At 46.0% G+C, this 14,739-nt stretch overlaps 1 protein-coding gene across 1 annotated transcript; it reads right to left on the bottom strand.

Annotated features, from left to right (window-relative positions):
* Nucleotides 1-919: 919 nt before the first annotated feature.
* Nucleotides 920-2,054, bottom strand: LOC136834659 (uncharacterized). The gene is made up of 3 exons (XM_067097244.1): nt 1,813-2,054; nt 1,391-1,594; nt 920-1,229 (listed from the first exon to the last, which is right to left on the bottom strand). Exons 1-3 carry the CDS (start codon nt 2,052-2,054, stop codon nt 920-922), a joined length of 756 nt encoding a protein of 251 aa, XP_066953345.1.
* Nucleotides 2,055-14,739: the final 12,685 nt, after the last annotated feature.

Raw genomic sequence — 14,739 nt, forward strand, 5'->3', positions numbered from 1 at the left:
GACTGAAAAAGCCTGACAGGCCATTCACAAAGACCCCAGAACTCTGGCCGGAGGCTGATTGAACCTGATTGGGGAGGGGACAACAGTCCAGCTCCACCCCAGGCCTGATAACTATACTCTGGGCCCAGGGACTGAAGTTCCAGTGGCCCCGAAAATGGTACAGCCTCCCACCCATATGAGGAGGAGGCTTGATTGCCTCCCGTGAAGCGTATGCCTTCCCAATTTCTCGGAGAGGAGTAGGATGCTTCCCTGCTCTATGATAACCCCGAGGGTCAGAGCCTAATATAATATACTTTATACTGTACAGTATATTCTTACATTACTGTAAGCACTTTGTAATTGTCAGTTCTTAGTGAACACTAGCATACATGGCTTTTGTAAAGTATTATTGTTATTATTTTTTATTATAAGTTTGCCAGATTATAGAGGGTAAGCATCTACAGTACTCTTGATGTAATACTGACAGGGTTTTGTCAGGGTAGCGATTTTGTCAAAGAAAAACTGACACAAGCTTAGCATTTTTAGGTATAAATATTGTGAGGTTCAAGAAATGTCAGAAGTGAAAGACTGATCCTTTATTATTCTCGACGGGTGTTTATAATACAGAAAGTGGATGGAAAGGTAGCGGGCGACCTGAGGGCCCCCACTGTGTCCATATGAAGGTTGTGTTTGTTAACAGGCATAAAAAGGCATATATAATGCGTTACAGAACATGTAAAAGGCAGATATATATATCGGCGGACAGGCCGTACAATGATACATACAATGAGATACATAAAGATTATGAAATATCAACAGTAACATAGATGACGTGATTAATGTACGTATGAAGAGAGAAACACAAGAAAGGAAAGGCAATACTCTTCCCCCCCCCAAGACAGTAATTAGAGGAGCAATTATTGGATGAAAATAACATTAATCACGCAGATGCTGAGGCAGTCGGAGTGGGCCCCTGCTCCTGGAGAACTGTGGGCGTGGGGTGGAACCTACATCTGAGGTTGGCTCGATGTGTTTCCTGGGCTGCCCCCGACCCCGCATTGGTGGGCTCCAACCTGTCGATGGTGATCCAGTCTTCCCGCCCATGGATGTCAAGGAGGTATGCCTTGGCGGCCCGCCTGATGACTCGGTGGGGCCCCCTGTAGGGCTTGGTTAAGGGCAGCCGACTGGCGTCCACCCTGATGAAGACGTAGGCGCAGGAGTGTAAGGCGGGTGGGCTATAGGTGGTGGTTCTGTAAGTGAAGGTCTTATGGCAGGGTGTGAACTTCTGCACGTGTTCCCTCAACCTCGGGAGGGGGGCTGTCGGCGCCGTCGGCCGGTGGCGGGAAGAATTCTCCGGGAACGGCCAGTGTCTCCCCGTAGACTTTCTCAGCAGGGGAGCTGTTCCTCCCACCTCTCGTTGGTGCAGCGTGCCATGAGGGCTGCCTTAAGAGAGCGGTGCACCCTCTCAACCATGCCGTTCGCTGCAGGGTTGTAGGCCATTGTGCTATGTACAGTTGTACCCATCAGGCGTGCCAAGGAGACCCAGAGCTCTGACAGGAAGGCTGGACCCCTGTCTGTAGTGATGCTGTCTGGCACTCTGAAATGGCTGATCCACCTGGAGAGGAGGGCCTCTGCACATGACGCTGTTAATGCCCCCTCCATGGGGGTTGCCTCGGGCCAGTGGGTGGAGTGGTCTGTGATTGTCAGGAGGCATCTGGCTCCTCCTGACTGCGGAAGAGGCCCGATGACGTCTATGTGGATGTGGCTGAAACGCCAACAAGGCCGGGGGAAGTCGCCGACCCCGGACTCTGTGTGCCGGGACATTTTGCTCACCTGGCAGGGATGCAGCTCCTTGCCCACTGTCGAACGTCCTTGTTGATGCCATGCCAGACGAACTTGTTAGTCATGAGGGGCGCCGTTGTGCACCCTGATGGATGGGAGGGACCGTGGACTATGTCGAACACCTGCTTTCTCCTCGAAGCAGGCACTAGGAGGCGTGGGTGGCCAGTGTTGGTGTCACAGAGGAGAGTTGTGTTCGAGCTTGCTAAGGGCACGTCTTCCCACTTAAGAGCCATCACTGCCGTCCTGTAGTCTGCCGTCTCTGGATCCGCTGCTTGTTCTCTTGCCAGGTCTTCGTAGTCAATGCTGAGGTGAAGGGAATTGATTTCTACCCTGACAGGGTGTTAGCCACCTGGTTTTTCCTGCCAGGGACAAAGTTGATGGTGAACCCGAATTCGGAGATGGCGGTCAGGTGCCGCTGTTGCCTTGCAGACCACACATCTCCCGGCTTTGCAAATGCTTGCACCAAGGGTTTGTGATCTGTTAGGATTGTGAATTCGGCCCCCTCCAGCAGGTACTTGAAGTGTCTCACAACCTGGTAGACAGCCAGCAGCTCTCTGTCAAAGGCGCTGTAGCAGGTCTTTGCTGGCGAAAACTTGTGGCTGAAGAAGGCCAAGGGCTGGTGGGTGCCGTTCACTAGCTGCTCGAGTACTGCGCCGCAGGCGATGTTGCTGGCGTCCGTTGTCAACCTGAGGGCAGCAGTGGGGTTGTGGTGAGTTAAAGTGGTGACACTGGAGAGGGCTCTCTTTGTTTCAATGAATGCCTGCTGCTGCGGAGCCTCCCATGTCAGTGTTTTTGGTTTGTCCTTCAGGATTGACATCAGGGGGTACATAGTGCGGGCAATGTCTGGGATGAAATGTCGGTAGTAGTTTATCATTCCGAGAAACTCCTAGGCCTTGATGGTTTGTGGTTTCGGGAGGTTCTCTATAGCTTTTACTTTAGAGGCCATTGGGGGCACACTCCTGCTGGGAAAATCTCGTGGCCGAGGAAGTCTACTTTTTCATTCCTGAAAATGCACTTGTCCCGAACCTGACGACTAGTCTACTGTCCTGCAGACGTTTCAGGGCGGGCGGATGTGGCGAAGGTGTTCCTCTGGGGACCTGGAGAAGATGAGAATGTCGTCGACGTGGCAGATGCAGAAAGGCAGATCCCCAAGATGGTGTCCATCAGTCGCTGGAATGTGGCACTTGCGTTCTTGAGACCGAAAGTGGAATAGGAAAATGTGCAGCCCCGAAGGGCGTGATGATGGCGGTTTTTGGGACGTTGTCAGGATGCAAAGGGACTTGGAAATATGACTTCAGCAGGTCCATCTTTGAGAAAATCTTCACTCCGTGGAGGGCGCTCGTCAGATCTTGCATGTTAGGGAGAGGGTACTGGTCTGGTGTTGTTAGTAAATTCAAACGCCGATAGTCCCCGCAGGGCCTCCATGAACCATCGGTTTCTTTACCATGTGGAGTGGAGAAGCCCACGGGCTTGATGCTTTTACAGACGCCCATTCGTTCCATCTCTGCAAAGGCCAGTTTGGTGTCTTGTTACTTCTCAGGGGACAGTTGTCGGAACTTGGTGATGTGATGGAAGATGCCGTGTGTTGCTGAAGCCCCAGGTGACTGGCGTAGCTCTGGTTTGAATACGTCCGGGAATTCCTGTAGGAGGGATGTGTAGTTGTTGGGGGCTGTGGAGCAGATGGTGGGCATTCAGGTCTGGTGGAGAGCTGACGGGAGTGGCAGGTTCCGTGTCGAGGAGGCGTTGTCTTGCGCCGTCGACTAGAAGTCCCTGGTGTCCTAGGAAATCTGCACCCAGCAGGGGGAATTTACATCCGCGATGATGAAAGGTCAGTGGTATCTGCGTCCCAGAATTGAGATAGTCTGGGTCATCGTGCCATATGTGCGGATGGGAGTTCCGTTTGCTGCTATGAGGGCGGGTGTTGAGTCAGGTATTTTTTCTAAACCTTCCTGGATGGCAGGAAGACCGACTGCATTGTCCCTGTATCTACCAGCAGGCGCTGTTCGAAAATTTCGTCTGTGATGAAGAAACCTGCTGGTCGGGGGGAGTTGGATTTTGCGGCCACAGCTGTTACTTGTGGCCGCTTTTGTCATTTTTTGTAAAGGAACAGGGAGGCCTGCAGTTTCTAGCATTGGTTCCGAACTTTCTGTGGAAGAAGCACCACGCCGGGTTTGACCATGTCATGTGTTCCCTGAGTGGTGTCTTCTATCTGTAAATGGCATTGATGTCTCCGTCATTGTCGTCGTTCTCCTTCGTCAGGCTGCAGGCTCCCAGGGCGGCAGCTGTGAGGGCAGCGGCGTGTTTCGAGGCCTTGGTGGCCTCGTGTAGTTTCTGGGCATCATTAACTAAGGCATCCGTGTCGAGGGTGTCTGCATCCCTTATCTGGCACCTAACTTCCTGCAGGAGGCGCTAAAGGAAGATTGCTTTTGTTAAATCTACCGTACTTCTCCCGTTTACATCGTGGCCTGGCAGTGTTACCAACCCCCATAGTTCGTCCCAGGCTTCCTTGGGTGATGCTTCTCCGAGGGGATGGAATAATAGGTCGAGTGCGCACTGCGCTCTCTCGGTCACGGGCATGGAGTAAGATTGCATCAGTTTATCTTTCAAGGCCGCGTATGTGACCTTGTCTGGTTGCGCATCGAGCCAGGGGGAGATTCTGTTGAACACCTCTTCTGGGAGTGCCGTCATGGTGATGTCGGATTTGATAGCGTCGTCTGAGATGAGCACCACGTGAAAGTGCGCGTCTGCGCGCAGGAACCATGATACAGTGTTCTGCCGCAAAAACGGGGGAAGTTTGACTGCGTCTGGCTTTGTTGGCGAGAGAGGTGTACAGACGATGCTCACAGGTTCGCATTGAGGTTCAGCTTCCAACATCTTTACTCATGCACCAAAACGCAGGAAAATGTGCCTTATTGAGTCCGTTAATGGTGCTGATTGTTCGAGTGGTCGAACGAAGTGCCAAAACGTACCCTTTTTTTGGGTACGCCATATTTAGTCCATTAATGGCACAGTTTCCACCAGGAAGGGCTATCAGAGGCCTAAACTTTGCACCATAGTTAGTCCGCTAAAGGCTCTCTGATGGAAGGCTGCAACCATATTTAGTCCATTAATGGCTGGGCCAAAACCAAAGCTACCTGTCCCTTTCCAGAGTCACCAGTGTGAGGTTCAAGAAATGTCAGAAGTGAAAGACTGATCCTTTATTATTCTCGGCAGGTTTTTATAATACAGAAAGTGGATGGAAGGTAGCGGGCGACCTGAGGCCCCCCGCTGCATCCACATGAAGGTTGTGTTTCTTAACAGGCACAAAAAGACATATATAATGCATTACAGAACATGTAAAAGGCAGGTATATATATTGGCGGACAGGCCGTACAATGATGCATACAATGAGACACATAAAGAATCTGAAATATCAACAAGTAACATATATGATGTGATTAATGCACATATGAAGAGAGAAACACGAGAAAGAAGAGGCGATTTGACGCCCTTACGCTATTTTAGGCATCCATTGCAGGGGATTTAAGAACGCAAAGAGAAACTTGCTAAATTTGACTTTAATGATAAGTCAGATCTCTCTCTCTCTCTCTCTCTCTCTCTCTCTCTCTCTCTCTCTTGAAAAGCTCATTTTTAAAATTTGGTTACATCTCTTAGCATATGTCCTCGCATGGCTCATGTGTGCACATTATGTTGTGTGTTTGAAGCTGATGGCTTTTTAATTACCAAGTTACCAGTTTTTTTTATTTAAATTTGTTTAAGCATTATCAAATATTCACAGATAAAAAATGGGAAATTTGCCGAATAGAAAGTGCCAGTCCTCAGTACATAAAAGATAAAATCTAGGCTTAAGTTAATTTCTGGAAAAATGCTAAGCTGAAGGTTGAATCCATAGATATAGAGGGGAGAGATTGGACAGTCACGTGACTGTAGCGTGCAAGTAAGGTGTCATTGCTATGTGTTGATTCCCAGGTATGGCAGCGGCAGCGACTGCACAGACTAGCAGCAACAGACCTACCTCTGGCACCCAGTCCTGGGCCATTAACTGTGTTACATACAGAAACAGGATCATAAAAGAACAGGGGATCACATTTCACAAGTAATTGACATATTTTCGTTCACAAAAATTTTTATAACTGTGTTAACACAACCTCAAGTAAACTGTGTTAGATCACAATCAACTTGAGCTAATAAAATAATGTTATGTTGTAATAATTTTTATTAAATCCTATTGACATTAAATTCACATACCCTAATAAATTAGCATGTAGGGTTACTGTCAGTACTACAATGTATAAAGTATCATGAGGCCTAGTCCTAGGCGTGCTGCAGTTTTAAGTGTTAATGAAGTGTTATAATGTTATTTAGCATGTTATCAATAAGTTCTCAAACCTCCTTGTATGCTGAGGACTCAGCTGAATTTGAGCTGCCAGAACACTTAAAGGTAGTATTCGTCAATTTTATCATTATCATTTTGGAGCGGCTACAGTTTGTGAGAGAGTTGCAAAATAATGAGCAGGGAGACAAGTACTGCTGACTGCTGATTTATTCATAAAATTAGCCGCTTATAAAGTGGGATGCGGACGTCTGCGTAGTGCGCAGAGACCGCTGGTACAAAGATTTACAGGTGACCTGAGGTCAAACTAGTTCCTTAAAAAACAGGACAGGTTTCATACAGAGAACATAGTGATAAACAATGTCTGACATATGAAATAAATAAGTTGTAACTTGTACATAATACAGGATTGTTTAGAAAGACAACATACACAGTTTATAATTTTGATGATAAATATATATTCCGATCAACCTTAGGTCGTGGAAAGGCACTGCAGAAAATGGGATGTTCTCCACAGAGAACTGTTGAGCAGGGACTTAACAGTACTCCCAAAGATGGAGGTAACGTCTGATTAAACCAGGTATCTGCTGGGGCGACGAAGGGGCCTGTCTTTCTTGATGTCAACTGGAGAGGGGGTCACCTTCCCTGATGTCTTCTGCAGTGGTTTGTTGGGGTGCCTTTCCGTCAGGTTTCTTTTTCTGGGGACTGAGACAGGGGTTGTTTGAGGGGCTGTCGTATCCTGCAGGAGATCTTGGGGTCCTCCTTCATTGCCCCCTCCAGGAATGTGGGTTTGAGACAATGATCTAATTGACACACAGTCTTCACAACACTCATGGATGGATATTGGAAGATGGAGTGCCTTTTGTTCCTTTCCAGTACAAGGAAAGGTCCACATGTAAACCTAAACCAAAACAGAAAAACACCTCCCTGACGAACATACAGGGTGTAAGAACAGCACACTCATGAAGGGGAACAACAATGTCTTTTGGCAGGGGCCACAAAAAACTTCCAAAACTCTGTCTTGGAGCCAGACCAGCCTATGTCATCCCTGTTCTCAAGACTCCCTGGGAAACTACCAGAAAATCTCCCACAGACTTTTCCACAGAGGGGGTCAGTTGGCTCTGGGGTGGTCCTCAACCTCATCCCTCTTCCAACAACCCAGGGCAGCTGGTACAATTACCAGTTTTCAGAGGAGCAACTCTCCATGAGGGACGCCTTCAGAGACCTGTGGAACCTTTCCACCATTCCGTTGGCTGCTGGGTTGTAAAAACAAATGGTGGTGCTGTGGTGAGTGGTCCCCATTAGATGTGCCAGGGCAACCAACATCTCGGACAGGAAAGTGGGTTTCCTGTCTGTTGTTGATGTCGTCTGGGACACCGAACTGGCTGATCCAGCTGGAGAGGAGGGCATTCTCTCAGAATCATGCACTGGAGGTGGCTTCAAATCCATGGGCGTCTTCTCCTCCATTCCTGGTGGAGCTGCTGATGACTGTCTTCAAGTATCTGGCTCCTCCTGATGGGGAAGAGGTCCTACAATCTCAACGTGGATGTGCCCTCTAACTCTTTGTTCCTGGGGAATACCTCCCCAATTCTTCACTTTACTTGTCTGACACTGCATACATTGTCTTGCCCAGGCCATCTTGCAACTTTCATTCCATGCCAAACGAACTCTCCATCAGCAGTCTGGCTGTTGTCCTTCTGGAGGGGTGGGATCACCGTGGATGATGTTGAAAACCAGCTGAAGTCTGGAGGCAACCAGGGGCGGGGCGTCCGGTATGATATCGTTCTATGTTGATCCTCCTGAGCCGTATTACATGTCCTTATCACTCAGCGACATGACAGCTGTATGTTAGGCTGGGGTCTCAGGGTCATTCAGCTTGTTTTACGGGCAAGGTCCTTAATCGTTTTTTACCCGAGCTCTATCAAATCGATCTGATCCTCAAGAAGGCGTTGGCTACTTGGTTCTTCCTGCCGGGGAGGTATTTGATGGTGCAGGTGAACTCTCGATGGCTCCGGTGCATCCTGCCATCTAGAGGACCATTGTGATGCGCCCAGCTTCTCTCAAGGCGTGGACCAGCTACTGGTGGTCGGTCCAAATAACTGAAGGGCGCCCTCCAGGAGGAACATGAAGTGCCGCACACCTGGTATGCCCTCAAAGTTCTCAGTCGCACTTTGCTGTTCAACCGACCTTGGTCGGGTTACTTCCTACTGAAGAAGGCAGTGGGCTGAGGGGTCCCTCTGATGACCTGTTCAGAACTACCCACTGGCAACGTTGCTGGCGTCCGTCTCAGCTGGAGGGGAATGCTGGGGTCCTGGTGGGTTTTCAAAGATGTTGCTATTTACGATGGAGGCCTTCGTCAGGTGGAAAGCCTTCTGCTGGTCGTTGTATACACACAACGTCTTTGGACAACCCTTACAGGACCTCCATTATCACATTCAGCCATCATGAGCAATCCCCAGGATGAATCTTTCTCAGTTGACCATCCCGCCAATTCCATTGTATGGCCCTGATGGAGTAGGGTACACACTTCTATGCCTTCAACCTTTGATGACATTTGCGGAAACTCCCATCCAACAAATTCAGGCCCATTGTCACTTCACCATTCGCGTCGGCATTTGTCAAACCTGGACGACGAGCCACTCCTGCAGGACCCAGGACCTTCCGGATGTGTCGCAGGTGTTTTGTCCTGGAATCTGGAAAAGATTAAGATATTGTCAAATGATCTACCATTACAACCATTCCAGGTTCCCCAGGATGCTGTCCATCAACCTCTGGAATCACAACCTGTCCTCAGGCTGAAGGTGAAGGCGAATCTGCAACATAGGACCCAAGTGGATGATGATGGTGGTTTTGGGGATTTCCCTTCTGACAGTCCGCACTGGGACCTGAAAATATTTTAATCCAGGTCCATTTTGGAGAATATCCTGGCCCCATGGAAAGATTCCCAGGTCCTATGTTTCCCAGGAGATAGTGGTCCTTTATTGCCAATTCAGCCGCCTGTAGTCTTCCAAAATAGGCCCTCCAGGTGCCCCATCCCTTTCTGCTTCCTGATGAAAAATAAACTATACCCAGGGGCTGGGAATCCTTTTGCACATATGCCCATCCTTTCCTATCTCTGCAAAGGCCTTTTGGCCTCCTGAAGGCACTGCAGGGGAAGCCATTGGAACTTCGTGCACTCTCTTAACATATTTGATATGGTGGTACTGATCCCGCATCTGGCAGGAGTCCTGGGCATCTGGCGGACTCAACAAAGACCTCCACTCCTTCAGGAGGGAACCATACTGGTGGGGCTAGTTTTGGAACAGATCCCCGGCTTTAACCTGGGGCCTGGCCCAAGGGCAAAATTCCTCCCGACTGGCACACTTATGTCAGCAGGCATTTCATAAAATCAACGCCGAATAAAAGACTGAAGTGGGAGAGAAATTCCGCATCCAGGAGTGGTAGTCCTGAAATCCCCGAATGAACTCCCAGCTGTACTTCCAGCCAAGGATGGAGATCAACAGGAGCTTGGTGCCAAGGAGAGGATGGGGACCCCTTTTTCTTTTTATCATCCCAATCGGGTCCTTTCCAATCATCTGCTGTCCTCTCCTGAAGGTGGAAACACTGAACGCATGGCTCCAGTGTTGACCAACATCAACCTATTCTGGAGATCCACCACTGGACGAGAACCCTACTGGTAAGGGGCTCCTGGGTATTTTTGTTGTTGCTGCCATGGCATGCCTTTTTTGGGGTTGCGCTCTCATTTTTTGAAGAAAGGGCAGGGGCTTTGCACCTCTGGGCATCCTCTCCCAAATCTCTGGTCAAGATAGCCTAACCCTGGCCCTTCCCTTCTTCTGCTGGTGGGACGATCACCTTTGCTTAATGGAGCCATGGGCTCCATGGTATCCTCCCACAGGAGGCAGTTGGCGGAAAATCACATTCGCCCACTTGGCCCTTCCTTTATACTCCATCAGCTGCCTATTCCAACCAAATTAATCCTCAACTGGCATTTTAAACATTTCCGCCATCTGCCCACAGACCTTTGGCAGTAGCTGCCTCCTCAGGAAGATCTCCTTCCTCACAGACTGATTTCCCTTGCGCCTGCCGCATTCATCACCTCAGGGGAGGATGGAGGTCCTGGAGGGCATGCCACACTTCCAAGAGGTTTCCCCCTGCCAGGGGTTGAGGGCGATTCTGAGGGCGAGGTCGCTTTACCACAAATCCTCTCAGAGACCAGCAGGTCCAGGTCCCGTCGAGATTGGACCCTTCATCTCTTCAAGGTGGCAGGGACTGACATCTTCATCAACCAAGGGGTGACCTTCTTATAAATCTCCTCTGGGAACTAAACTCATTCAAATGTCTGCGTTCTTCAACACTTCTAGCATTCAGTCAGGCCTTTTTAACTATATCTGAATTGCCCCTGGTCCCTGTAGAACCAAGATCTACCCCATTCTCCGCTGGTGAAAACCGCAGCCAATGTTTTCAATCACCATCTTTGGTTGGTCCTTTCCAAACGCCCTCACATACGCAATTAGTCTCAATGTGGAGGTGCCCATTCGGAGGGGGCATTTGTAAAGGGAGGTGTCTCCTCTGAGAGGTTAGCATCCGTAACAGTTTAGTTTATTCGCATTCTCACTATAGTCCGGTTGGGAATATCTCTTGCAGCCCATGCTTTCAATCTCTCTCACGCTTGGATCATTCGTCAACACATTTCAATCTTACACATTTCTCTTCCCCGTCCATTCAGTAAGTGGTCCGATCCCTAACAATCGTTTATAACCTTCCGACCAAACTCAGTTAAACGTCCAAAAATTTTGTTAAACGCACGGTTAGTCCATTAGGGCGTGGATTAGGTCCATTATTCAAGACTTATCACTCTTCCTCCGTTACCTTTCCACTCACCATTCTGGGGTCACCCACTGTGAGAACCGAAATAATAAGTTTTCAACAAGTACTTTTGATTTATTGATGAAACCTTTATAAACTTGTTGTCAAGCAGTTCCATATTCTCAAAGATTTACAGGTGACTTGAGGTCAAAACTCAGTCTATAAAAACAGGACAGGTTCAAACAGAGAACATAGTGATAAACAATGTCTGACATACAGTCCGAAATAAATAACTGGTTACTTGTAAATAATACATGATTGCCCCTAGAAAGACAACATATACACAGTTTACAATTATGATGATAAATATATATTCTATTCATCTTAGGTCAATCAGAAACCACTTCAGAAAATCGGATGTTTCACAGAGAGCGTCATTCACCTTCCGATAATCTTTACACAGGTCTTTGCAGGCTGATGTCCATCACGAATTATCTAGGCCCCCTTTAGGTGAAACACTCCATCCTTTGAATGTAGAATAAATCATATAAAATTGAAACAGGACACTCAAAATGTCGCCTGACGTAGCATCTACTGAGACAAATTATTTGTAAGGCCTAAAGCTTTTGATCCCAAAATCCTATGTCCTAGGACTGCTGCCCCCGCCTACTCAATGATTTTCATCTCAGTTTTTATTCAGTTGATATTCGATTTCATTTTATCTAGTTCTGCTAACCTTCAACCCTAAGATTTGTAATCAATAACTCCCCTGTAAGTCAAATCATGTAACCCTGCATTGGCCAAATTTATTAGATGTTATTCTCCACATTCTGCCAACTTTTGTGAAACACTATAAAACGAAATTAGGTGTTGTAATTTGGATAGCAAATTTCATAAATGCAATCATTGTATAACCTTCTCTATTTCCTACCAGCCAGGTTTGTGGCATAATCTCTCTTAGTTTTTTTATTTATGGGGAGAGCCCTCAACCAATAAAAACCTTCATTGCAAGGTATTGAGCGTGTATAGCCATTTTGATGCCAGACTGTTAACGTTATCAATAGTCATCTCAATTATATTTCTGATTTTTATCACAGGTTTTCTTTAAAAAGTCTATTGATTCCGAGGTTTTAAATACAATATGACTAGCATAAAATATATGTATTTGCATGACAATCAGTCCAGACTGGACCAGATCCTTTCAAGTTTTTTTAAAAATCGATATTGTAATAAAAAAAGCATCATCTGATTGTTGTAAGAAGGGGAAAATTTGTTGAATAAACAGCAGAAAAGTGCAATTGATAAGCTTTGAAAAATCATACCAGATTCAGTATGCAGCACCTATAACCAGATCTGCAAAAAGCACTCTTACTTATCTTAGCATTCAGTAGGTAGAAGGAATTTTTTCAGATGTTTGGAAATGGAAACAAATATGCATATATAATTTAAAGATTTATTTAGCAAAAGCTTGGCCTACTGGTACAAGCATCTTGATAAAAGATGCACTTTGTATCAGGTGTCTGGACTTGAAGACCAGTTAGGGAGTTTAGAATCTCTACCTAGATAGTGTGGCTGACAGTGGCACTTTAGATTTGCATTTGAACCAGGTCTTCTACAATAGCTATAGTTTTAGTTTTCTGTAAAGAAAACTCTTGTGCTGGCTTTGTCTGTCCACTGCCCTCAGATCTTAAAACTGCCCTTGAGGAGAGGGCTGCAAATTGGTCATGTTGATCATCCACCCTCCAATCATCAAACATACCAAATTGCAGCATTCTTAGCCTCAGTATTTTTTAATTTATTTAAGGTTAAAACCATTAGCCATAATCATGCATATGGCAACGATATAGATTTAACCACCTGGCCTTTCGTTAAAGATTCATGGGTCCCGGTTGCCCATACAGCATAATACACGCCACCGAATGATAGATCTTTTCAGTGGCCATGATTATACTCTGTACAGAAAACTTGATTGCACATCTAAAAAACTTGGGCTCATTTTTTACTTGTTTTCTTTTGTAATCATCTTTCCCTAACCCGTCCAACCCGTTTTTTTATTATAAATCTTACCATTCTTGATAATGATAAATGATATTAGCGTCAGTGACTTAACTTGTTACATGCCAGGAACCTTAGAGCAGTCAGTCGATTAATCCTGTAAATGCTAAAAATTTCACTCTAATCCAGTTGTCCTCAGGAAAATGCCCTTACACTTTATCATTGTCTTTCTTTTATGACCCCAAGTCATTTAGAGATTAAAAGACGTGTGAATTTCTCCCAAAGGAAACTGCTGGGTTCTTCATGTTATCCTTTTTGTTAGGGTGGAAAATTTATATTTCTGAAAGGACGGAATTCTCTGCCTCCATCTGTACATAAGATTTCCAACAAGGGCTGGAATACTAACTCCTTAACAGTAATCTATCCCAATTCAAAGGCCTGGTCTTGTGAGACCTAACTCAGAAAGAGTACAGTATGTGTCTTGGCAAACATCCAGTTTTCATTGTATCCAATCGAAGTAGCACCAGCTATGTCAAAATCCGTCTAGTAATGCTAACTTGTCATACTTGACATGTTGTTGACTTTAACCCTATGCACCATTGTGAAGAAGCAGCTTAATGTAATCAGTTGTCACATTTGGGGTATCATGTTTCCTGATAAAACTCTGCTCTTGGTAGTATCATCCTGTATTTACTCAAAGTGTGGCCTTTCAAACCAACCTCTTGGTTAAAATGGGAAACCACCACTTCTTTCTCACTTTCATCTCACTTTCCATCCCACTTTCACTACTGTCCATGGATCCCTCTTCGATCAAAGAGTCCACTTCCGCACTGGAATGCATCTTACTCAGCAGCACTTTCTGAGGTTCTCTGTAATTAGGTGACTTGGAAATGAAGAGCATCCACCTCACTCTGATAGCTCCTTGGTTAACTGCAAAATTTGACGATTTTATTAGAATAGGGCAGGTTTTGATTTGTCTGAGACTTGACTCCATGGGATGGTGATATTTATCGACATTAGGGAGTTTTTCCTCTGATGAAATAGCTCCAGATAGGTCTGATAAAAGTGTTGTAGTAAATTTATTATAATTTATGTCCAACTGTTTCAAAAGTTTATTGAAATCCAGATAAATATAACTTTTTCTCTTTTACTTCCAGAGAACCTGCCTATCCAGTCTGTCTCCAAATGCTAACATACTTTGAATTGTTTTCCTAATAATATGTTAAATTTTATCCACCCTTAATATGAATTGTATTTCCCCTTGTTTGAAGTTTGCTCTGGTGGACTGGGAAAACTCCATTAATTTTGGGAAATCACTCAATCATATTTCCCCCTCAGATTCTACCTCTCAACCTCACCAGAGGTGTTCCATCCTGAGCAAGGAGACAAGTACCAGCCACCATTTATTGATAAAAAATAGCTGCTTATAAAGCGGGATGCGGACATCTGCTTAGTGCGCAGAGATTTCAAAACACAAAGATATACAGGTGACCTGAGGTCAAACTGGTTCCTCGGTTGCAGGACAGGTTTACAAAGAGAATGTAGTGATAAACAATGTCTGACATAAAAATAAATATCTTGTTAAAACATAAAAAATGATTGCTTTGAAAGACAATATACAAGATAGTTTATAATTGTGATGATAAAACAATATTCTTTGCCTCAGGTCGTGGAAAGGCAAAAAAACTGGGATGTTCTCCAAAGAGAACACGTTGACAGACTTGACAATACTCCCTCAAGATGGAGGTAAAACCGATTAAACCGGTATCTTCTCCACAGACACA

Source organism: Macrobrachium rosenbergii, chromosome 54 (assembly GCF_040412425.1).
Source record: "Macrobrachium rosenbergii isolate ZJJX-2024 chromosome 54, ASM4041242v1, whole genome shotgun sequence".
Lineage (NCBI taxonomy): Eukaryota > Metazoa > Arthropoda > Malacostraca > Decapoda > Palaemonidae > Macrobrachium > Macrobrachium rosenbergii.

What these genes read in the sequence shown, in the direction of transcription:
- LOC136834659 (XM_067097244.1), bottom strand. Translation starts at nt 2,054, where the DNA reads ATGGCTCTTAAGTGGGAAGACGTGCCCTTAGCAAGCTCGAACACAACT. An exon ending in AGGAGCTGCATCCCTGCCAG is followed by an intron (nt 1,595 to 1,812) that starts GTGAGCAAAATG and finishes CCTCCTCTCCAG; the next exon opens with GTGGATCAGCCATTTCAGAG. An exon ending in GCACGCTGCACCAACGAGAG is followed by an intron (nt 1,230 to 1,390) that starts GTGGGAGGAACA and finishes CTTCACTTACAG; the next exon opens with AACCACCACCTATAGCCCAC.